The 23,917-nt window shown below is 43.4% G+C and overlaps 1 protein-coding gene across 2 annotated transcripts in view; it reads left to right on the forward strand.

Annotated features, from left to right (window-relative positions):
• Positions 1-16,979, forward strand: part of ALG9 (ALG9 alpha-1,2-mannosyltransferase) — a 30,959-nt gene extending 13,980 nt beyond the window's left edge. Inside the window, exons 9-12 of one of the 2 annotated variants that reach the window (XM_035893945.1) lie at positions 617-764; positions 1,087-1,216; positions 8,713-8,843; positions 16,895-16,979. In XM_035893945.1, coding sequence (XP_035749838.1) covers positions 617-764; positions 1,087-1,216; positions 8,713-8,843; positions 16,895-16,940 — 455 coding nt within the window. In that variant the 3' untranslated portion in view covers positions 16,941-16,979. Of the gene's footprint in view, positions 1-616; positions 765-1,086; positions 1,217-8,712; positions 8,844-16,223; positions 16,459-16,894 lie in introns of those variants that run through there. The other variant, XM_035893946.1, reaches the window with a different exon arrangement.
• The last annotated feature ends 6,938 nt before the right edge of the window (positions 16,980-23,917 follow it).

The following is a 23,917-nucleotide window of genomic DNA, read 5'->3' on the forward strand; positions in this document are numbered from 1 at the left end:
AGGGAAAGGAATAAGTTCTAATGTTTGCCATTATTGAACGATTATACTTGTGTGTATATGTATATGCACATGCATACATGTATGTATGAGAGTATGTATGTATAAATGTATCACTAGAATTATAACAACTAAAAAATCTGCTGCCCTTCACCTTCAGCCAGTATATGTACTAATACAAAACCTGTATCCAGACTAGTATAAAGCAGATACTTTAACTTTCCAACATATGATCCCACTTGAAAAAGCATTTAAAACTATGTAAAACTTGTAATTAGGTGCATGTGTCCTTAATGGAGATGGATTAGTGTGGTCCATAAGTACTTTCTTGAATGAGAGCTATGCAGTGAACCTTCCCACCTCATCAATATATTTTTGCTTGCTGGTAGCCATTGACAGCCAGCACAGGAGAATGTGAATAAAGGTGGTAGGGTACAAGCACTTCTAAAAGGAGGAGGAGCTTTGGAATCCAGCCACTTTTTAACATAGACCAATTCATTTATTCAAGAAGTTATCAGTTAAAAAGTTACGTATGAACAATTGTTTGTAGTCTTGCAAAAGTAGTCATGTAAATATCACCTATTTCTTCACCTTATTTACAACTTTTTGCCTTCTGTAGGCTACCATGGACCTCTGGATCTCTACCCAGAATTTCACAGGATTGCTACTGACCCAAGTATTCACACTGTGCCAGAGGGGAGACCGGTTAATGTCTGTGTGGGAAAGGAGTGGCACAGATTTCCAAGCAGCTTTCTCCTGCCAGATAAGTAAGTTGTTTAATGTAAAAGGTACAATGTGGTGGGATTCACAAGGAGGGGCACTTCTCATAAGAAGTTTTTACGGGAGTAACCTTCAAGACCTTGTATCTCTGTTGTCACTAGCATATCCAAAACAAAGGATTCCAAAGTTTGTTGTCAGCAGATTACGTTGGCCACAAGCTACTGAAAATTGGTAGTGTGACTGCTCCTCTAGCAGGGCTGTCTACCCTTAGGAATGAAATGTCCTTGGTTATGCTTTTGGTTTTCTCCACACAAAATGTTACTAGCTCCTGCGTTTTCCTGCTGGGCTTTCTGACACTGTTCTCTGCAGTTGGCAGCTCCAGTTCATCCTGTCAGAATTCAGGGGCCAGTTACCAAAACCGTTTGCCAAGGGACCAATGGCCACACGGATCATTCCCACTGACATGAATGACCAAAACAAGGAAGAACCATCTCGATATGTAAGGATTACATCCCTGTTTTCTTTTTCTTACCTTACTGTATAATTTGTATTAATATAATGACTATGATTTGGTCTCCTCATTTTGTTTCCTGGGGTCCATACAAGTTACAGAACAAAAATGGGCTTTCCGCAGCACTTGGAAATTTCCCCATTTATGTGAGTGGCTTCTGTTTGCATTTCATCTGCCTATTTTTCATTTAGAGACATAATAATAATAAAAAAAAGCAGCAGAAGGAGTAATAATACCTAGTTATTGCCATTTTGCTTTTAATATGATGTGCTACTGTGATCACAGGAAACGGAACTGAGTGAGTAGTTTGAAATCCCGTCCTGAAAATGTTTGTCACTGAGCAGGGATTGAAATTTTCCTTTGTACTTTCCTTTCTTTTTTAAATATAAATGTATTCATCATATTTGCAACTGAGAAGGAGGAACTTAATTTGGAACTTCACTGTAGCAATAGCATCAGGATTTCAATGGGACTCTACTAAGATAATGTATACTGGTATTATTTATTTGTTACTCTTTATCGTTGTGTTATCTAAAGAAAAACAGTGCACACATATGAATACTTTAAAATTATTTTCAGCTAACTTCTTTAAAATTATTTAGCAGGTTGAAGCTTAGCAGTGCACTAAATATTCTTTGCAGTGCACTAGATATTTAGTTATCCTCTTTTTTTGTCCTAAGGGTTGAGTGAGAGGAACGGCCAAGAAATGCATAGTCTTTTTTTCATTCTCTCTTAGCACCTTGGAGGATAGCTTTGGTATGTCCATCAGTATATAGGAAGCACTCACATGCAGTGGACCAGGTCTCAGATTTATGTGAGTGTGTCTATCCTGCCTGAAGACCGTAGGCATATGCTTGTTTATGTGGCTCATGACTTTGGCCTGTTAGACATTGTACAAGCACTTGTGAGCTGCTCACAGAAATGGATGGAAGGCAGTACTACAACACAGGAGCAAACTTTGTGGGTAAAAGCAGGGATCAATCTTCTGGGTTAAAGCTCTCTTATTTTGAGCCTCATTATGTAGTTACTGGAAATGGGAAGGAGGCGTGTTCCCACCTGAGAGAAGCTGTCTGCTGCAGTGCATTTAATTTACGAAATCTTTAACTGTGGCATATTTTTAGCACAGACAGCTGGCTGGTGCACAGCCTGTGACTAACGGAGCAAAACACACTTTTGTTTCATGATTGTTTCTTAATGTCACCCTACAATTTTGTTATTTCTCATGCAAGCAAAAGGGCCTAGGACATTAGAAATTAGCTACTAAATGTGAATTTTAAATGGACTTTTAAAACCTTTACTTCTGACCTGCTAATAACACCAAGAGAACAAGATCTTTTCTCAAGTTTAGTGAGCTTATAAGTGCAAGCATACCCATATTTAAAAAAACCAAAAAACCCAAACAAACAAAAAGTTAGCAAGCACTGGAAAAGACCATCATAGGAAATAAATCTAAATAGCATAAGTCTGTTGGTCATTTCAAAGGGAGAAAACAAATGGTTCAAAAGGATTATCTGAGCCACGGACAGCTCAATACCAATTAATGGCTGCAGAAACGGAACTGATTTCTCTGTTTCAAGTGTAAGCATCTATTACTGCTCTGCTTGAGAATTGAAGAGTAAATCTCAGTGTATCTGTTGCTATGAGACACTGGGGAAAAGAGTGATGTGATCTTCTTGGTTTGCAATTCTTCCTTCCTTAATCACGTAGAACAGTACTTAACTTGTACTTGTCCTACTGGGAAGATGCATTTGTCTCTGAAACTGCTGAGAAAGTGGTAAGTATTATGTCTTACAAAGATGTATCTAAGCAGGAAAAGTAGATCAGGCCTAAAAGCTGAAACTGTTAAAAACTCCTGACTTCAGAAGAAGTGAGGAAGTTTTCTTTAACAACTTTATTTTCACTTCTTTTCCAATTCCCTTTAGCTCTGTTTTAAACCATAGGAACCACCTGAAGCTTGATCTCATTTTTGAAATATGCGTTTGAGTGACGAGTAAAACATCTCTGGTTTTGCTCAAAACAGTTGAACTTCATCTGTGGTAAACCAGACAAGCTCCTGTTGTGCTCTATGTGGCCAGGCTAACATTCATCCAGACACCAGTGAGAGGCATGTGGCTGCGGCAGTACAGCAGCAGGCTGTGCCCTTAGCTCCATCTCTGTACTACACCGTGCCCACTCCTGTTATTTGGGATGTGATCAAATATAGTTCTCCACCACTTAGCATAGTGGTTGCATCAAATAGAAAAAGAGTGGAAGGAGGAGAAGGAAAGGAGAACATAAGAGGATAGGATGTAATTTAGAAATTCCTTGCAGCTCCGTTCATTAAGACTGACTTCTTTCTACAAAGAATCATTTCAAGGACTGTATACCACTGAAGTCTTGTGTAAATCCCCAAATAAATGCATAGGTGCTGTGTTGGCCCTCCTTAGCTTCAGTGTAACTTGTAAGAATGCATTGTGCTCTACTTGGAATGGTAGAAGGGAAATCTGTCTTTAACCTGGCAGATAATTCATATGGATTGGAAGTGCCAGCCCTTTTGGGGGAGCATTTAGAATGAGAGAAGTGAGATCAGGCTTAGTGCTTGAGGCAGTAACTTGTCTTTTCTGAGTGATTCTACATCACCTACAGAAAAACTTGGTTAGTGGTTTGGGAGTCTTTTTGCTAATGAGCCAGAACCTCTCTCAGGGCCTGGAATGCTGTTCTTATACAGTGCAAGAAGTGGATTCAACGTCGTCCTCAGCTGACTTTCCCATGGTGTAATTTCATTTGCCACTCAGTTGTGATGCCACGGAGCCATCTGGTATCTACCTAATTAAATTGTTTTCAGCCTAAATTGTTACAATAAACCCCAAAAGTGCTTCAAAAAAGCTGATTCAAGCATGTCCAAGGAAGTTTGCAATAACATTTTGTGGGAGAGCAAGCTGAAATGTGGGCTACCTCAAGAAAGTGTTTGAGGGAGTAAGACAGATTAAGACATAGTCATCCTGAAGAATCTTAGCTGTCTGTATTTAAGGTAACTGATGGGTAGAGGCCTTTGCAAACCTGGCTTAAGGGGCCTTAGTTTTTCATTGATTAATCCAGCTATAGCTGCCCTGCCTTTTTTTTCACCTTTTCAATATGGCAGACTTATGCAGTGACTCTAAGAAAATTTGTTCTCTTGTTGAAACACCTGACATCACACATTACCCTTTTTTCCTGACTTGATGAGATATACATACTGTTGTGCAACCAAAAAGACACAACTGTCTATGTTGTGTTCTACCGTTGTTAATTAAAGGGAAAACTGCCACTTGGGACAGCTGGCCTCCTAAGGAGTGCATATAGATCTCTCATGAAGGTCATAGGCCCTCTGTATAAAAATCAGTGAAACAAATGGACCAGGACTTGTTGCTCCCCAAACTTGATCATGTTCCTTCCATCAGGCACGTAACTTTATTAATATGAGTCCCAATCCTCCTCCTGACAGGGTCCTTAGTCTTTCCTTTCCAGCCCCTGTTGCCCTGATTGTTTGCAAAAAAAATGAAATAAATCTGGAGGGATCTGTCATTTTACAAAGGTCAGTGATGATCTGACCTTGCAAGAACTCCCCCATAGCCTGCACATAGAAAAGCTTGTGCATGAAAAAGGCGAGTTTGCAATCTACATTCTGTTCAGAGCCCTTGAGGGATGAATAAGGACCAAGAGTTTGTGTTGCCAGCTGAGAGACAATTTTTTGTGTGTGCACTGTTGACAGGATCTGATTATGATGCTGTGTGATGCTGGGGCCATGGAGGCTGTTTCCAGACAATAATTCAGCACAATGATTTGGTTTTGTTGCTGTCTTCAGAAAAAACTTGTAACCAGTTTAACACCAAGATGCATGATGGAAGTTCTTAGCCTAGCACAAAAATTTCCTTACAGGTCACTTAGTCTCCTCATGAATTTCTTTCCTGAAAGTGCAGTGGATTGCTCAGTGGAAGGTGTCCTCGTTTATACCTGGGAGCGTGAAGGACGCATGTTAGAAGCATGCATCTGTCCTCCTGTTCAGGCAGGTGGGAGTTGACACACAGGCTTGGTAGCAGCAGGGTGTTTGGGAGGAGCTGGCTGGACCTTTTATTTGCTTGCCAGTTTCCTTGGTGTTTGCTGATCTAATTGGGCTAGGATTAGATGGTACAAAGTGGCCCGGCACTATGATAACCCTGTCCTGCCAGATGCAGGGATTGGTGGCAGTTGTAAACTGAGATAACACAGTTGAAAACTTGGTATTTTTCCTAAATACACCTGTTAAGTTTCTTTCCTTTCACCCTTGTATTCCACCTGGATGAAACTAATGTGACTCATGTTACAATTTGCAAATATTTATTGATCAGGGGTTATGCCCTGTCTTCTGTTCAACTTAATGTGAGGAAAGACTCTGGTGATGTATTTTTTTTATATCTAAATAAATGTATTCTACTTCCCCAATCCCTCACAAATCAAAATATCTAGATTATTGAAGGAAACCACCAATAATTACTAGGATATGCTGTACTTCACTAGTGTCCTTTCTCAGCAATTTCAAAATACTGTACTCCTTTGGCAGTTGGGAATACTGGAGTGCCACAAGGACGGCTTGCAGACCAATAGAGCCAGAAAAAGCATCCAAGAATTCTGTGTGTTCTCAGTTCTCAGAAAGACTGGAGATAGAATTTTCAGGTTAATCTGATCGGAAGTGGCACAACAGCTTAAGATAGTTGCAAGCATCAGTCCTGTTGACTTTGTAGTGTCTCTCAGGTCAGTACTGCAAGCTTTTGCCACAAAACTCAACCAGTGCCAGATGTGAGAAAGCGTGACCCTTGGCTGACAAAACCTAATGTCAGCAAAATACCCAACTACAGAGGCAATAATTGGTAGAACTTGCTTTGCTCCAGTGGCCATTATGCCAGCAAAAGCTCAGCCTTGCTGTGGTATACTGCATCCATGAGGGGCTCATTTTTTTTGGTGTATTATAATGATATAGCTACCCTGGTACGATTCAAACATGGCCTTAGGCTTGGGATTATTGCACTTTTGAAAATGTGACTTAGATCACTTAAAAACAATTAGATGTTCAACAGGTCATCAGCCCATATTTGTAACTTGTCCTCGCCTCTAGATCTCTTGCGTTCAATGCAGAGGTTTCCACACAATGTAGCCTCTTGTGGGGCTACCTTGTGTGAAATTTATCTTACATCTGATGGTTATTATTAAAAGGAAATTTGTCCTCATTGGAACTAAAGTCTTTGAAGCTGACAGTTCACATTTGTCTTGGCAGAGTTTTTATTCCTCAGCAGCTCAAGTGCACAACTGTAGGCATACCTGTGAGGAGTGGGGAGAAGAGGGCAGGAGGTGGGGGCTGTTATCGAGAAAGGATGCAGGATGTTCATATAAATGAATAGTACAGCCTGTTCATATCCAAGAGCACTCTCCCCAGCAGGAAGGAGAAGGCTGCATAGCGCGAGTCTCCTAAGGACATTGCCCGCAGCTCATTTAACTGGGAGGTCATACACATAATTCATTTCTGTGATGTTGCTTCCTCGAATGCATTTTCATAATTTGGCAGGGTGTTGCTAAACATTTTGGTCAGGGCAGAGCAGTTACTTGCGTCATAGGCAGCTGATAAAGGCATGACTGTGCTGATACCAAGTCCACGTGTTCTGAGAGGTGCAATGTGATGTCCATCTGCTGGAAGTGAGGCAGTGAGGGTCATCAGTGCTACCTGACAGGTTATTTGTGCACAAGCCCCACCATAACTTGTGCCAGACAACAAGCTTACTCTACCAGAACTACTTACTGTTTTCCATGGTTCTGCTTAAGCCCTGCCATGAGATGACAAGACTGGTACCATGAGGCTTGCAGAGTTAACAGGTTGTGTGAGCCTTGTGGGTAACCCATATTGGTCTGTATGTGTTCTGAGCCAAGTGTGCTGGAATTGTGTGCAACTGATTGTAAAAGAAGAAGGCATGAAAAATTAGGTGAGTGAGGAGATATCTTTTGCAGAAAGTTGGTACATAGACTGTTTCTTACAGGAGGATAAATGGGGGAGTGTGAAGCACTGGCTCCCCTCAGCCTGATTTAGCATGTACTTTGTTGTCTTTCTTGGGCAGTGGGTCAAGCCTTTGTTGTGTGAACTTGACTGTACATTCTTTAGGGCCAGGACAGCACCTATGCAAGGTGTTGGCTGTGTCTTTGGATGTTTATATATTACAAACAGTTCATGATCATGACAAATGAGTGCTGAGTTCCTATGCTTCCCAGCATGCCTGTTTAGTATTCCTCTGGATGTGCCTTGACATAAGGTGCCCTTCTTACTGTTGTGCATGCACTTTGGAGCAGAATTCATGAATTGCTGTTACAGCAGTGGTAGGAGTAGTTACCTGTAGATGACTCAAAATGAGAGGATATACTGGAAACTGCAAAGGTCTGTCCTTTTCAGAGTTTTTATCAATGATTTGCAGGGGGGAAGGAGGAATAGGCAATAGGCTTATTAAATAACAACTAATGTAGGAGAAAGTACGTAATTAGAATTCAAAGTGATTTTTACAAATTCGAGAAAGGATGTGGAAGAAAAAAGGATGAAATTTAATATGGACAGTGCACTAGTGAGAAATAATTAGGTGAATACACGTATGTTGAAGACCAACCAGTTAGGCACAAGGCCTTCAGGAAAGGATCCAGGGGTGCAATGAATGACTGGATGAATACAACTTAGTAATGCCATGCTGTATGAAGAGATGAGCCACATAGAGTGTTATATGCACAGGAGCATGTTGTGCAACTGTTGCTTTGCTGCTCACCATTAGAAAGTCCTTCATTAAAGTGCTACATTCTGATTTGGGCACTGCATTCAGGATAGATATGACTAATTGAAGACCCACAAGAATGATCACAGGGGTAGAAACATGACTATAGAGTAATAGGATTGTAAAGAAGACAAGAGCCATCTTCAGATAACAGAATTCTAGTATGTAAAAACTGTCACAAAGAAAATGTTTTCTTTGTTCATGATGTAAAACAAATAGGAACAGGCATGAACTGAAAAAGACCCAGTGTAGAAGACATCAGGAAACCTTTCTAATAATAAAGAAAGTGAAGTCTTTTGCCTGGGGAGCTTGTGGAGTCAGCATTGTAAGAAGTCTTTAATAGCTAGTTAGATAGCCACCAAGAAAAACATCAACAGAATTGGTTCTGCTGCTTCAAATTCCCCTCTGTGACTTGACAGTTCCTCAGTAAGAGAGCTGGTAGTGGTACTTCCTCAGAGAGGGACCCTAGGACTCTCCTCCTATGACCAGAGTAGTAGCTTGTATTCCCCCATAAATGTTTTACTTGAAAATATTCAAAATATTTTACCATGTATCCTGCATGAAGCATTTCACCTGTTGCTAGAAATTTAACCCCCTTCTCATTGATCAGTAACAGCCTGTATAAATGAACACATACAACCAGAAGCCTACAAGAAATAAACCATAAGAATGTCTGTCTTTCTGCAGATTGATATTGCCAAATGCCACTATCTGGTGGACTTGGACACAGCAGCTGAAACCCCAAGAGAGCCAAGGTATTCCTCCAACAAAGAAGAGTGGGTAACCATTGCCTACAAGCCATTCCTAGATGCTTCCAGGTACGCTTTACGCATTTGAGAGGGAGGGAGAAAGTTCAGTTATCTGCTTGCAAAAGTAGCTGTATACAGGGAGGAAAGATACATTGGCAAATGCCAGCTTGAAATCCAGTTTCCAGTAAAGGCAGCTTCTTGGCTACAGTGGAACCTTCATCAAATTTTTACTTGCAATATTTATGACCTAGGTTGCTTTAGAGGGCGAAGCTAGATGAGAAGGGTGGTGAGATGGATTATTTTTAAAAAGAATCCTCCCTGTGCACTTCTTGCTGAAGTAATGTTTTCTGTTTTGCTTTCTAAAGAAATGAGGTGTATGTCATCTCCTCACAACAGACTGTTTGAATCTGCTGTCTTGTTTCAGCCAAATTCAGGACAGGCGTAAGTTGGTCTCAACGAGCATGAGCTCTTACAAATTTTATGAAAGCTGGCAGAGAGAGAGGAGGCAGTCTCATCGAGTAAAAAGTCAGCAAGGTCACACATTTATTAGGCATCAGAGAATCCATGGAAGAGACCTCTGTTAGAATCCATTCTCCATTAGTTCTGCTTACTGAACAACTTGCTTGTGTGTCCTGAACAGGAATTTCTGCAAGAAGCAGAGATTGAAATTGCTCTCCTCCAGGCTAACAGGGTGGAATCAGGGTTGTCAAACTGGGAACGTTGTTGATACACTCCTGCAAATACAGAAACCGTCAGCTGTAAGGGGATGGTTATTTAGTCATTTAAAACTCTGGTCATGTAGCTGTCATAACAGTACAAAGAGGCTGACTGGAAAAATCTCTGTAAAAAACTAACACAGAGTTCAGTGCTCTCCTATTTTCTATGTGAGACCTTATTACTTCCTAGTAATAGGACCCTCCAGGGAGGGGAGCTGGTAAAAGCAGTTGAACAGTGAGAAAGAGTGATAATGTTAGAGCAGCTCCCAGGAGTGCTCTAATGTTCCCAGCTTGCTGACACAAACAAGTTTTCTGGGCAAGGTTTTCATGAACTACGTTTACTGAGAGACCTGCTGTTACATTTGGGCAGGACTTTAGGAAGGGAGAATGAGATGGCCAATGAGTCTTATTAATGAGGCAATAAAACCATCTGCATAAGAGTTTTGCAAAAGATTCCTCATGCAGAGCATATACAACTGAATGTGCATTTCTGCTTTGAAGGCACATTCATGTGTTTTTAAAGCTGGTTTATCTTTCTATCCTCTGCTGAACAGCCAGGCTTTGGTTGCTTGGACCTGATCTAAAGTCCTTTGAAGTCAATCAGAGGCACTGAGTCAGGTCCAGATGAACCTTTAAGACACCTTGGGTTAACCATAGAATGTAATTTGCTAGGGGTGCTTTCAGAGGTAGTGGCTGTCTGCTGCAGAGATGCTAGTCTGCCTAATGAAAGCAAAGTGAATTATTCTGGTATGGCTGTACATCTCACAGACTTCTCCAGAATGTCCTGGATTCTCCATGGCTTCTTTCCACTTTTGCTCATTTTTCCTGTACTTAGCTGATGTTTGGTAGAGAAGGAGTTGGTCTGTCTCATGGGGCTTTTTGGATTATTGCATTTTCAGCCCCCACCCATAGCCTCTGAGCTTTTGATTAAAGCTCATGAGAGGCATACCACTGTGCTCTCTTCTGAACCCATTTCATATCCCCTTAAACACTGTGCCCTGCTGAATACAAACCAGCATCTGTCTGGGAGCAACAGCACAGTGTATCTGCTCTTTTTGTGGGAGAGAGTTGAGTCTGCAACTGTAGGCCTTACCACAGGACGGACACAATTGTTTTGAATCCTCTACTTTCACCCAGGCTTTTTTGTTTATTTCTAACTTGGCTGGGGATTTTTCCTGTAAGGTGTGTATACATCTGATACCACCTCAATCCTACTGCAGTATTGATTGATACAGGATTGATTACTGCCTCAATCCTACTGCGACTCAGTCCTGCAATGCTGACTGGAATCAGTGCAAGGAGTTAAGCTAGAGCCAAATGCATAGCTCAGTACTGAGCTGAGTTCTTGTCACTCTTCACTGCTTTAATGCTGTTTCCGTATGAGTCACTCTATGATATTTTTCCTTCTTCTTTTTTCCCCTCCTTCTTATTAGGGGAAATTGATAGGATTAAGGAATTTCCCTATTTACAGCTAAACCCCTGCGTCCTGCCAAGCATAAGTACCTGGCTGGCTTCATAGGTAGATGTGGTGTTGCAGCTCTGTTCTTCTAGGGGAAATGCTGTCAAAGTACTTCCTGCCAGACTGAGGCTGGTAACTTATTCCCTAGCTTGGCAGTGAAAACCTGTGCAATCATTTTGATTCAATATATGATACTGTGTGTTGCATTTAGATCATCTAAACTCCAGTGAGATTCCCAAGCTATATGTTTCTTGTTGGCTAAGTATCTCTGCAAGCCTGCAACCAAACTCTGGTAACCCACTCAGCACAGGGGTGTCGATTGCTGTGTGTGGTCCTTCATGTCTGGCTTGCAAAGGGAGAGGGCAGCATGGAGCAGCAGCTTGTTGTGAGAAGCTGGGAGTCACAGAAAGATCCTGAAACTTCAGAGCATACTGGCTCTGGTAATGATGACACGTAAAGGCAGAATATTGGGGGTGGGTAAAGGGGAGCATACTCCCTAGCTAAGTGATCACCAAGACCTTAGGACAGATTATCTAAAGGCAGTGCGGAGGGAAGGGGATCTTTCTGGCTGCTGGCTCCTTAACAAAAAATGCTATTGCATTAGTGGGAGACTGGAATAGAAGAGTGTTTGCAGAGCATGTCCCAAGAGGAGATCAAGCAGTCAAATCATTAGCCCTGCTGGTGTTGCCTGTCAGCCTCCTCCACTCCTGTTTCTGTGCTGCATGGAAATTCTCCATGCTGTTCCTTATCAACGCCTCACAGCTGGAGCAGAGGGGAGTTGTGGTGCTTTCACCAGTGGAGGAAGCCAGGTTGCCATAGCAGCAGGTCTGATTTCCATCCCTGCTGTTGGTACCTCCAGAGCTCCCACAGTTTGGAGCGCTGGGCTCTGTCCCTTCAGCAGACCTTCAGCAGTTCGCAGGTGGGGCAGCACAAGTGCACAGTGCTGGTGAAGGACTAGCATGGCATGTGGGTGTATTACTCATGCTGAGGGACGAGAGAACCAGCAGTGTCTCCCCATCTTGTCACCCTGCTTGTCTGACAGATTCTTTGTTCCCCTTGAACAGTAAGCCAGGAACCATGGCCTGCCTAGGAGGGCAAATGTGTAGCAGTGGGCGCAGCTTCCCAAGACAACTCATGGTACAGTGAAGAGCAGAAAGAACAAACCACACAAGGTCTGATCTGCCCTGTTTTTAGCCACTGTGTCATTTAACGCATCACATTTAAAATTGGATACTACAGGCAAGGTGAGGGCCCCTTTTGCCAGCCCATCCACAACAGCCTGAGCAAGAGAAATTTCAGACAGGCTCTTTTTGGATTGCCTGCTTCATAATTTTTTGTCATATATTTTTAATTCCTTTCTGTAATTTGGCCCTTGGAGAAGAGGTAGGGTGGATGAGTGATTAAGGGGCTCAGCTGGAACTTGGTGCTCCCATGACTCTGTCCAGGTCTCTTAAATCCTCCCTGTGTTGCAGTTTCTCATTTGGACCAAAAGTTTGTTAGCTCCCCACTTATGTCCAGGAGTTTGCTGGCAATGAATGAAAGAGTGAGGAGCTTCAACTTCATAATAGTGGTGGCAGGTAAACACCTTTGCATTGTTTTCCATCCGAGTATTGGAATTTTGCTGCAACATCCATATAAAGGTTTCCTGTGGCAAGTGTTCATAATGGATCTGTTGAGCTCCTTGCTCTGAACACGTCATAGCATTTCTAGAATAAGACAGCGTTGTTTGCTTTGGGTTTTTTTTTCCCTGAGTCCCTGAGTTGTAACTTGCATAAAATAATGGGGCTCACACAATTCTCGAAAGGGGAAATAACACAAGTTTTGCAGTAGATTGGCATCTGACAGATGAGTTAGCTACTGGCAATTGCAGATCTGCCTAGCAATTGAATGAGATGCAAGGGTCTGTCTCACCCTGCACACTCAGGCATTAGTTATTGTCCTTTCATTGAGATTGGAAAACCTCATTTGCAAAGCAAATACTACTGGTGTGTCTTTCTGTCTGCGGCTGCAGCAGTGTCCTGTGCTGCTAGTCAGCCCTCGCCTTGCTTGCTTCTGTCCTTATCCCAGTCCGTAGAGTACCAAGCCTTCTCGAGTGGGCACTGCAGTACCTCAGAGGGAGGACACGGAGAGTTGCCACTCCATCCAGCTGGAAGGTTCTCTGAGGGCATCAGTGATGCCCTGAGATGGTTTCAGGGATGTAACAAGTACTTCTATAGTCCAGAAAGTCATTGGCAGGCCTGATAGCAGAGAAGGTATGGAAACCCCAGCAAAAACTCTTCAGTGTTTTTGTTCTGTTATAATTTGAGACAACAAATCTAGGCAGTGCTGTCTCTCTTAGTGTTGAGAAATTGATCATTCTGGGGAGTTTAGCTGCAGGAGAGCAGCAGTAACACAGTTGTAACAGCATGTTAGGTGCTAGAAATTGGTAAGCTGAAGGGATCTGTGGGGAGAGTTCTTCACAGGGTCAGACACACAGGTCTGTGGGCAGAGTCAGTAAAGATGCATCAAGAACTCCTATAATGATCCAGGCTGCTTGCATTTCTGAGCATGTACCTTCCCCCCGTCCCCAGCTCAGCAGAATGATGCATCTCTCAAATCCGGCACCTGCTTCCACACAATGATTTGGAAATGTCCCCTGCTACCTATGAAGTAAGTGTAAAAACACTGAAAATGCAGCTTTTTTTTTTTTATAAAAGGGAAGACGGAACAGAAGAAGTGTCACTTTGAACTGAGCTGTGAGGGAAGCTGCCAGTGTAGATTTCAGGTCTGCAGCTCAGTGGCTGCAGAGCCAGGAGCATTTGGGGAAAAAAAACCCCATCAAACAGCACCCCACCCAAAACCAAACTCCAGCTCTCGTTCTTTGAAAATAAATGACCCCAGCAGTTCAATTCACTCCTGCTGGACTGGAGGCTTCTGGGACTCACTGCGAGTCTCACATTGACGTCAGCAAGTGCAAATGTAAATCTCAGCTGGCTCTGATAAATGGTGCTGCTAATTGAATTAGAGAGTACTCCAAGCCACCAGCTAATTATGCTCCTCAGGAAGCTGCTTTGTCCAGGTCCATTTAATTCTATATTGGCTGAGCACTCCAAATCTGGCACAGAAAAGGGGAAATATATTACAGCTCCCCACTGAGGAGCACATATTTTCCAGCTCTTTAGGCTGAGCCGTCTGCTTGCTCCAAACACTTGGGTTTTCCATCAAAAAAAATATTCTTAGTGCAAAATTAATGATTCGGTCACCTTGTTCTAGCATGTCATTACCCTGGTTTGATAAGAGACACTGTCTCATTCCCTTTAACGGTGCTTTCCTCCATGTTACATGAAATGTTTTCCCTACTTTTGTTTTACAAGGAGCTAAATTACTTCTTAGGTGCATGGTTGGTACAAAATTTAACACCTAGAGGAAGTGCAAACGTTAATGGGTTTTCAGAAAGCTTTGATCGTGAGCTTCCTGTGTATGCCCGTAGCTAGAAGGTACTAGGTTCTGCCCATGTGGCAGAGATTCAGCTTCCTCCTGCCTCTTCTTTCTGCCATTCCCTTCCCTCCTTCCTTCTCATGCTTCTTTTTGAATTCTGCTGTCACTGGGGTAAGAAGTTCAGGTTATAAGATGCAGTTAGGAAGAATCTCCGACCGCTACATGTATCAAACTGCTGCTATGAGCTTGGGAGGGGGGACTTGAACATCTTCACTTAGCAGTCCTCGCTTCCATTCCAGAAGAGCCTCCACTGGCATTAGTAGAACAGGACTGTTGGTTGCTTTCTCCTTAAGTCCAATAGGTATTTTACAGAAATACACTTAGCAACAAATGGCACTGTGGTTCCAGCTCTGCCGGGCATACTGGTAACTCTCTCCTAACTGGGAGCTGCTCTGGGTGCTGCAGCAGTCGCTCCCTTAGAAACCAAAAAATGGAAAAGAATTCAGACACCCCCTGGAATATGCGATACCTCCCATGTCTGGAGCACAGCAAGAACTGGGCAGACTTTGCCTGTGGCCTGGCTCCAGCCTGGAACACACCACTGAAAGAGCCTTGCTGCATCAGCATCCCAGTAGCATTGCACTAGACCCTTGGCTACCCAGCTTGTAGTGATTGTGACCTTGATCTTGCTACCAACATGCTGCTTGAGACCTCTATGCTGACTAGGGCTACACACACTCACAGTCTCTGGGGGACAAATTTAGAAGCAAATGCAAATAGAACATTATATATATTTACTGTACCTGTCATCCCAACACCTTCCATGTGCCATCTGTTGTCTGAGGCTGCTGAGCCTGACGAAGCGAGGTCACGGGAGGTTAAGGTTCTCTGTCTGAATTTAAAGCTCTATGATGACTTCCTGAGCTGTAGGTGCATCAGCAGCCATGATTCTCTCACGGCTGCTGATGAGAGTAGGCATCCAGGGCTTTGCTGCTGTGTAGTTACCAGCAGCAGAGAGAGCAGCCTTGTGCTTGTGTCCAGTCACTACCATTTACCATGCAATATTCAGGGTTTCATATTTTTATATCTGAGATGTAATTCTCTGAGCACATAAACATTATTATTGTTAAGATGTCTTTTAATTTCTGTTGCCTTTTTTTAACCTGTGTCCTTAGACTGGGTAATTGGAACCAATGTAAACTGTTCCCTTTTCACCTTTATAAGTCTTGTTAGTAAAGAGTCATTTTGCTATGGCACCAGCAGCCTGATTAGCTAACACCTGGTGGAAACCAAGGACTCCTTATGGACTTGACAGTTTAAGTAATATGTCATTTCACCTTGAAGAACTTTTGGGGTCTTCTCTGGCTAAATGAGATTTACAGCTCTCCATCTGTGGAGCATGTACTTCTTGTTTTGAGGGAGGACTACAAGAATGTAGATCAGCTGTGGCCTACACCAATTCACTGTATTGTTATTTGTCGTGAGTGCCTTGGCATTATGTATGACAACCACTGGTGGGAAGAGCAGCTATCTTCCTGCTCCACGTTTCTCATAATTTTCCACCCTCAGTATTCTTTTCCATCAGTCATTCCTGCCTCTCCTTTTTTGATCTTTTTACCAATAGTATTTTCTCCTCCCATTTCACTGCTGATAGAAAGTGTGAAACAGTGAACACTGACATTTAAACTGCTGCTAATAAGGGCTGAGTTGCCAGCAAGTTAAGAGCATGTGGAGAGCTTTTGTTGCTCAGGGTTGTTATTTCAGGCTGTCTGCAAACTCAGGATCGTTACACTGAGCTGGCTTATTTGGGAGGAGATTTTTGCTGCTACCAGCTTCTGGATTATCCTTTTGTTCTAGAAATCAAAGCTGAATCCTGCACATTCCGAACACATGCCATAAAGACCATGTGAGCACAACCACGTGAGCTGCATTGGGCCTTTCAGAATACCAACAAGTAAAAGGTATACCGAGTGTTTCTCACAAAAGGTATAAAGAAGAGGAAGTACAGACAGGATAGCAGTGTTTCTGCAGAGCTGTGAGAGGCACAAGCACTGAGGGTAAATACAGGTGCTTAGTTCTGTTGCTCCAGTGATCAGACCCACCATTATCGCGTGCCCACTGCGTCGTACAGCTGTCAGTATGTATATGCAACCAGGTCAAGGGGAGGATGTGAACTGGGTGCTGTGGTCTGACTGCTGTTGGCTCTCCATCTGGACTGAGCGACTGAAAGCATTTTCAGTGCTACAGACTGTATACTTGGGACCTCAGCCATCAGCTGAAGGTGCTGCCTTCCTCTCTGTCCCTGAGCGAAACTGCACAAGGCTAATTCAACAAATTACTTCATATTAACCCAAGCACACACCCTGAGCACTGGGGAATTGTGCTAGTTTCTGTCCCTTTCTTACAATGTAGCAGCAAGCTGATACTCTACCTTATTTTTAATTTTCCTTGTTTTAAACAGCATTCCAAGCAGCTTGAATACAGTTGCGTTTTCATGTTTTTCTTTCTTTTCTTTTTCTTTTCTAAAGGGAATTGAAGTTATACCACACCATATGCAGAGAGCAGCCATGGTAGCAATGGTGGGTTGTCAGGCTCAGAGGAGGAGAAGCCAGAATAAGTTCAGCAATGACATGATGTTTGTTAGCCACAAGAGATGGAGGAGGAAAATCAAGCACTTGTTTTCAAAGGGATGCCTTTGCTTCTAGGGACTGGAGGGAGGACTGACCTCCAATTTCCAGGCACAAGGAAATGACAGCTGCAAAAAATGTTCCTTGTTCAAAATACACCAAAATTACCATCTTCTGCCTAGTTATTTGCTACTAAGAGATTCTGCTTTGAACATGTTCCCGATTCCAGCACCTCAGGAATTCAGAAAAAGCAATCATTTTCAGTGATTCTTTTATTTAGGAACTTTGCTGGGTGCTTTACAATTTGTAAAGGGCCTAAGTATTATCACTGAGTTTTTTGTTCTTCGAAGTAAAGCAATCAGCAATTTTTATATCCTAAAGCACAAGCTGAGTGCTTGGCAAAAAGCAGGCTTAGGGGATGCTGGATGTTGAAAGGAGACATAGTCTCACAGTTAGAAGTGGGACTTGCAAATTTTAGAAATTCAGACTTGCTCAGTCTCTCTGAGGCTAGACAATACTTTCTGCCTCAGTTTCCCCTCTCCAGCGTGGGAAGAATACTGCTTTGTCTGTCACTTTGTCTGTCTGAAGAGGGAACATTTCAACTGAAAAATGCCTTGCTTTGTGCTTGTATGGCATCTTATGAAACAGGACCCTGCTGCTGAGTGGTGCTATGTCAATGCAAGTAGGTACCACCAGTCTTTTCCTGGGCGGTCTTTTACTCCAAGTTGCAGGAGATCAGGAGCAGCTTGTTCTCAGACGAATTACAGTAAGGCTGTCTAAGAACCCTGGGAGCCTCTGGGGAGATGTAGTTCACAGTGGCAGTTCCTGCCATTGTTTTTTAGACTGCATTTTTGAAAGATATCCAGTGTTGCCTTACAATAAGCAAACAAAACACAATTCATCTTTCTTCTGAAAGTGACTTGAATGGGATGTCCAGAACTTTGGCTGTGTTACCAGCAAAGCTGTGTGAATTGCAGTGACCAGCAAGTACATGCTGGATCTGTGTACCAGCTGTGATTAGCATGCTGCAAATCAAATTTGAGTGCTGCTGCTGCTTTTCCAAGCTTCATGTGGATGGAGTTAGACTTAATGTCTGTCAAGGATTGACAGTTTACCAACAAGCTGATCTTAAAGTTTCAAAGATGAGGAAGCAAGACTCTGCCCCAGTCCTGATTTCAGTAAGTTGCTCAAATTTTTGAAGCTTCTAGCAACGTTCAGTGCTGGTGCTGAAGGACACTATGTTTGTCCACTTCACATTTAAACCTGGATTTTACAATTAGTTTGCTCAGTAAGAGAGTACATGCATTTAAAATGTACTCTGCTAGCACAGCTCCAGCAATTAGCAACCAAACAAAAGGTACTAATTTGATGCAGCCATTAAACCCTCCATGCTTGAGTACTCCATTGGTCCAATTGTTGCAAAGTGGTGTGAAGTGCCAGCTCCCAGCACTAGTAGGGCATGGAGTGAATGCTGGCATCCTGCAGCAAACTGCCTTGTAGGCTTTAGAGCAGTCCATCCCTTTTTAATTCAATACTCTCAGCAGAAGATCAGTACAAGAGCAAAACTTCAAAATGCCAGTGGCCATCAAAGCTTCTGTCTGCCCTTCAGACGTGCGTGGAGGAATAGGCGGCCAGAAAGATTGGATAGAAAAGAGGAGATGCCAGGAGCTAAATGCAGCCTTGCTATCATTCACCTTCATAGTGTGCCCTGAGGAGCAGGAGGCCTGCCTGTCTGTCTGATACCAAAGGCCCACAGGGCTGTACTGTCTGCTTTTTGGACAGTGATATCCAGGATCTATGTTTCTTTCAATAATTACGACACCTTCCTGCCCAATCTCCCCCTTAATCCTACTGGAATGGGTAGTGGGCATGCTGAAGAACTGGGCAGGCTGCTGCACTTAAACTGGTGACGTTGGCACAAACCTGCTTTTGTCTCACCGACAGGAGAAAATGGGGCTGGGCTTCATATGCCTGAACCATTAGCATTCCTCATGTCACTGACTCATCAGCCCAAATCTTTTGCAAAGCCTCATTTGTATTGTTTTGAACATACTGGCTAATGAGCGCTTTAAGGATGATTTGCTTTTCCTTTCTGGTTTCAGGTCCTCAAAGCTGCTGCGTGCATTCTACGTCCCTCTCCTATCAGAACAGTACACATGGTATGCAAACTATACTATTCTGAAATCCCGAAGGTTGAAGCAAACCAGGAAAAAAATGGGAGGCTAGCAACACACCTGGGCAACAAAACCAAAAGGATCTGCTGACAGTCTTGGACAGCTGCCTAAGCCATCTTCAGTTCCCTTTTTGAAAGATTGCGCTTGTAAGATTCACTAATAAAGATTTCCCATGAAGTGATTTTGCTCTGCAAGCTTCCAGCTGTAAAAAGGGTGCATCATCTGCTTTCAGTTCTCAATGTCAGGTCTCTGCTCTGCCTACACAGAACATACTGGTAAGAAACCATACGAAAATCCAGCAGCCACCTACAAACGTATTATCCCTGCTGCTCCCTGTGTTATTATCTATTACACCAGAGAAGAGGAAAATGGAAAATAAAAAGGAATGACAGTATGAGGTTCTGCCCCAGGTTGCAATCTGGCACTGGGAAAATCCAGCTCAGCCTCTCTTTCTCTCTCACGCCTGCCCTCCCTCCCCTCACTCACACTGTCCTCATCTACTTAAGTAGTGCTCACCTTCTCCTAGGGAATTTTTTCAGGTAACATTGTTTAGGAATTTTTCTTTTTTTAAGAAAAAGGAAGGGGAAAAGAAGAAAACACATGAGAGACAATTAACTGAATGTGCTGAATGCCAAGGAATGAAGTAGCGTGCACCACAGAGAAACAGCCTAAAGTTGCTCAGTCCAGGAGGATAGACCTGTGCTTTTGGGAGAAAAACCCCCAAACTTAGGAGTTGAGCCAATTATCTGTTTTAATGGGAGTGTTTTTCCTATCTGAGAAACCAAGGGTTTGTTTGCCTATTTATAATAATTTTTTTAAGACACCTATAACATCCTTTGAATTCTAGACTACAGCATATTTCTGGAAACATCCAAGGAGGAGAAGGATTAATTATTTTTTTTGCAGTTCTGTTTCCCAGAATAGATAGTATGTGTTACATTGGTCCAATATGCTTCAGAGCAATGCTGTATTTATTCTATCTCCATTTTTAAAGCATGCAGTATCGCAAGCTAGATGAAGGGAGTTGTTTTCACTTACATCCTTGGAACTCTGTGAGGATGGATGGCGTGAGCAGAGAGGAAGTTCCTTTTGCAAAAAGATTGCGCAAGCTCCCTGCCCCACTGTGATTAGACTGGTCTGCGTGTGCAGTGACAGAGTGAGTGCCAGAGCAGGTGGATCAGGAAGCAGACTTGTATGTCTGGAAGCTGTTGGGATCCAAACAGAAAAGCACGTGCCTCTGAGGATGCATGTGTTGGTCCAGGTGCAGAATGCAGCGCTAGGCAGCTCTCTTGGCTAAGTCTGCAGGTTAATGGCTGAGCAGGATGGGAAGGGCAGGCTGTACCAATGGGACTGTGATCTAACATGATGCTACTGGGACAAAGCAGAACGAGCTGGATGAGGAGCCAAGGCATGGGCTGAATCATAGCAGCTTGAGAAACAGGGAGAGGTGTTCTGAATCTCCTGCATTTCATTAAGGAGGATTTTTTTTAACAGCTCTATTGGAAACGCAGCTTATAAAGTGCAAAACATGGTAAGAGCAGTGTGCTGCTTCGTTGTCTGGATGATTACAGCATGGAGGATGCACTTCTCTCCTATTGCACCCCCACTGTATGGAGGAGCAGTTTGAAGCTGAGACTCTAAATTCAAACTCTGAAGGCTTAGGGAACCATCTGTGGTGTCTAAGTCTTGGCTCTCTTCAGAGAGATGGATTTCACCCTGTGCAAATACCACCCTTCGCAAGAGTCAAATGTGGAGCTTCAAGCTTTTCAGCCAAGCAACTGGTGTCTTGGGTGAGTTGGTCTGGTAGGTCAGAGTCACACTGCAGATCAACGTTGTAGTGTCTGTGTTCACAGTATTCCCCCACCTCCCTCCAGCTGGCTCTACCCCTCGTAAAAATTTACATGTGTTGAACAGGGCTCTACAGTGCCAGTAAATCCAAGCCAAAACTCTTGCCCTGCTTGCGGCCTCTCCACTTCATAATCCCTGACCTTAAATTAAATAAAGAAACAAATGTAGTTAAACAACCAGTTGCACCTCTCTCTGGTGCTGTTTGTGTGACTGTTCCATGTTGTCATAGTCCGTAACCTCATGTTTAATGTGAAAAGACAGTATAGTAAAAATCCATTTTAAATGACTGTGGCTGCTCTACCTTCCTCTCCAGTTTGATTCCTGTTTTGGGGTGGTGGTGGTAGACTGATAACTTGACAGTAATTAGGAGTTGTCAGTGTTTTCCAGAGGAATGCGGCACATGTTTGGTTCCTGGCAGTAAACACAGGTATGGCTACAGGTAGTAGACAGCTGGACAGCTTCGCATTCCAGAGTTTCAAATCAAGGCAGGGACTCCGTTTTGCTGCTTAACATGCAAAGAGATGGAGTCAGTCCTGGCACCTGGAGAATTTGCAGGCTAAAGAGGTGAGGCAGAGAAAGGGAGGGTTGTTACTTTCATTGATTGCAAGAATAGATCACATTTTAATGCTGATTTCAGGGGGAAGTTGGGAGTCTCAGTGCTGCAAAGATCTTGACCCCACAATGCATTTAAGGTTGCACATGGAGTCTGCCTACAAGTTGTTTCTCATCGAGTGTATTTGGCACAGAACCAGCCTTCCTGGCAGCAGGTAAAGGAGCCAGGGCCTCTCTTTCTTTAGTCCCTGCTAATGCATAATTATTGTCATGGGTAGTGCTATCGGGCAGCCACATGTAGCGTAGAGGCAATTGATCGATCCCAGCTGAGACTGCTGAGACTGGAAGGTGAAGTTGCTGCTAATGGTGTTTCTATCATAAAGACTGAGCCACAGGTGAGATTTCTGATAGGAAATGCTAAGGCTCCCCTCATCTTTTCATAATTCACAAATAAGGACTCTTGCACTCTGCAGTGCTGAGATTAAGCAAAAAGCCATCAATAATGAGGTTACTAGTAAATAAACAGACTCGATGGAGTGAGCAGTACAAGTCCAAGGAGTATATGCATCGGGGCCTGAGGAAGAGACTGCAAGAATTGCCTACCTGGCTCAGGTTTAGCTGGATGAAGGATCTTGCTTTTTCAATGCAGATGTGGATGCAAAGGAGTTTGTGCCAAAAGGTGGAGCTGCATCCAAACCCAAACATTTTTAAAGGCATTTTGTAGTTTGCTTTTCTGGTTTTGTTAGCAAGCTTGAGGGAGGGGCTTCTAATTTTTTTTTCTTTTCTTTTTGCTTTGACCCTAATTAAAGCAAATGTATGATCTCATTGTGAGGAGGCAGGTTTGGGACAGCTAATTTATGATCTCTATTAAAAAATAAATAAAGTCTTGTGGTTTACAAGCTCATGGGTAAAGGGTCAAACCACAAATTGCTGATCTGCTTTAGCTGGATTCCCTGCCTAGCGTTGCCTCGGGCAGAGAGGGGTGTTGTGACTAAACCTGTTGGGTCAGGATTGTGTAGGCAATCCACATTTGTCTCCTTTCTGTCTCTGGAGAAAGGGCCCTTTGTATTATTCTGGCTGGTTCTGGAAAAGAAGGTATCTAGATGGCTTTCTACAGTGCTGCTAGTGTCTGACCTGACACACTGACAGAAGCTGGTTTCTTGACAGAACCATAGATGGGCACAACTTTGTGGTCATGACTGCGGCCAAATCAGGCGTCTCACATGAAGCTGAGAGATGGCGCAAGACTCTCACAGCTGGTCGGAGAATGGGGTTACAGGGGTTACAGTATTCTTAACCTCCTCTTTGCTGGCAGTGTTTCTCCACCTTTAAACTTTAAACTGAGGCTGAGAGCACTGCATGCTGGACAAGTGCTGCTGTGAAATACTGGGACCCAGTAAATTTCATCTTGTCTGAGCTCATCCAGTCTTTGCAATAAGGAGCACTGAGGTGGAGAGTCCCTGAGGAAGCGCCAGCAATGAGACAGATTGACACTCTCAGAAATAGGCTGAGGGAAGTCACGATTTCCACAGAACTACTTTTTTCTGCTTGTCTGCTGCAGCAGGATGTGAAGTCCATTTCAGTTTTGCTCCTGCTTTTTCTGCTTGTTCCTGGGGTTCAGCTGCAACCTGCTCCAAAGGCAGGTGTACGTGTAAGCTGGTCATCTCCACCTAGGGCTCTGCCTGGCCTCAGGGGCATGTCAGAAGAGGGCACTCCTGGACTCCAAGGATGTTCAATGCAAATCGCTCTTTTTTGAAAGGAAAACAAAAAGGACACTGCATCTCCACAGAGGTGATACTTCAGCTTTCCTTGACTCAGGGGTTTTTTCCTTTTCAAAGTTTTTTGCTTCTTTCTGTAGGAAAATTATTTGAAATAAATGAGGAGCTGAGAGTGCATGTGAAGAAGCAGGGACAAAGGACTTGAGGGGTGTGGAGCGTGGACATGAATAACAGTGAATAACATGAATAACATTGAGGGCTGCATGTAGGCTGGGAAGGCTTCAGGCTGGCTCAGCTGGGAATGCCACAGGTCTGCTTTCAGGTGTGACTGGCAGATCTGCATGGGAGCTGGTTGTTCTAGGACAGATTTATGGCATGTTGGCAGCTGGTCTGTCATACCAGCGCACAGCTGCTGTTTGACAACTCTTCTCCCCATAGGAATGGGGAAGCACTTTCACTTACCATGTGGCATTGCCAACATACAGGAGATTTCTGTAAAGCATGTGGGGGGACGTTATTTCCAAAGCAGACTGTGCAACCTCTGAGTGATACTGAAGGGGCTGGACCAAAGTTTGGCACCTGGATCAGTGATGGTCAGCGTCAAATAACAACTGCCGTTTCCTCTCCCCTAT

The sequence above is a fragment of the Egretta garzetta genome, unplaced genomic scaffold (genome assembly GCF_000687185.1).
Source record: "Egretta garzetta isolate BGI_Z169 unplaced genomic scaffold, ASM68718v1 scaffold365, whole genome shotgun sequence".
NCBI classification, from domain to species: Eukaryota; Metazoa; Chordata; class Aves; order Pelecaniformes; family Ardeidae; genus Egretta; species Egretta garzetta.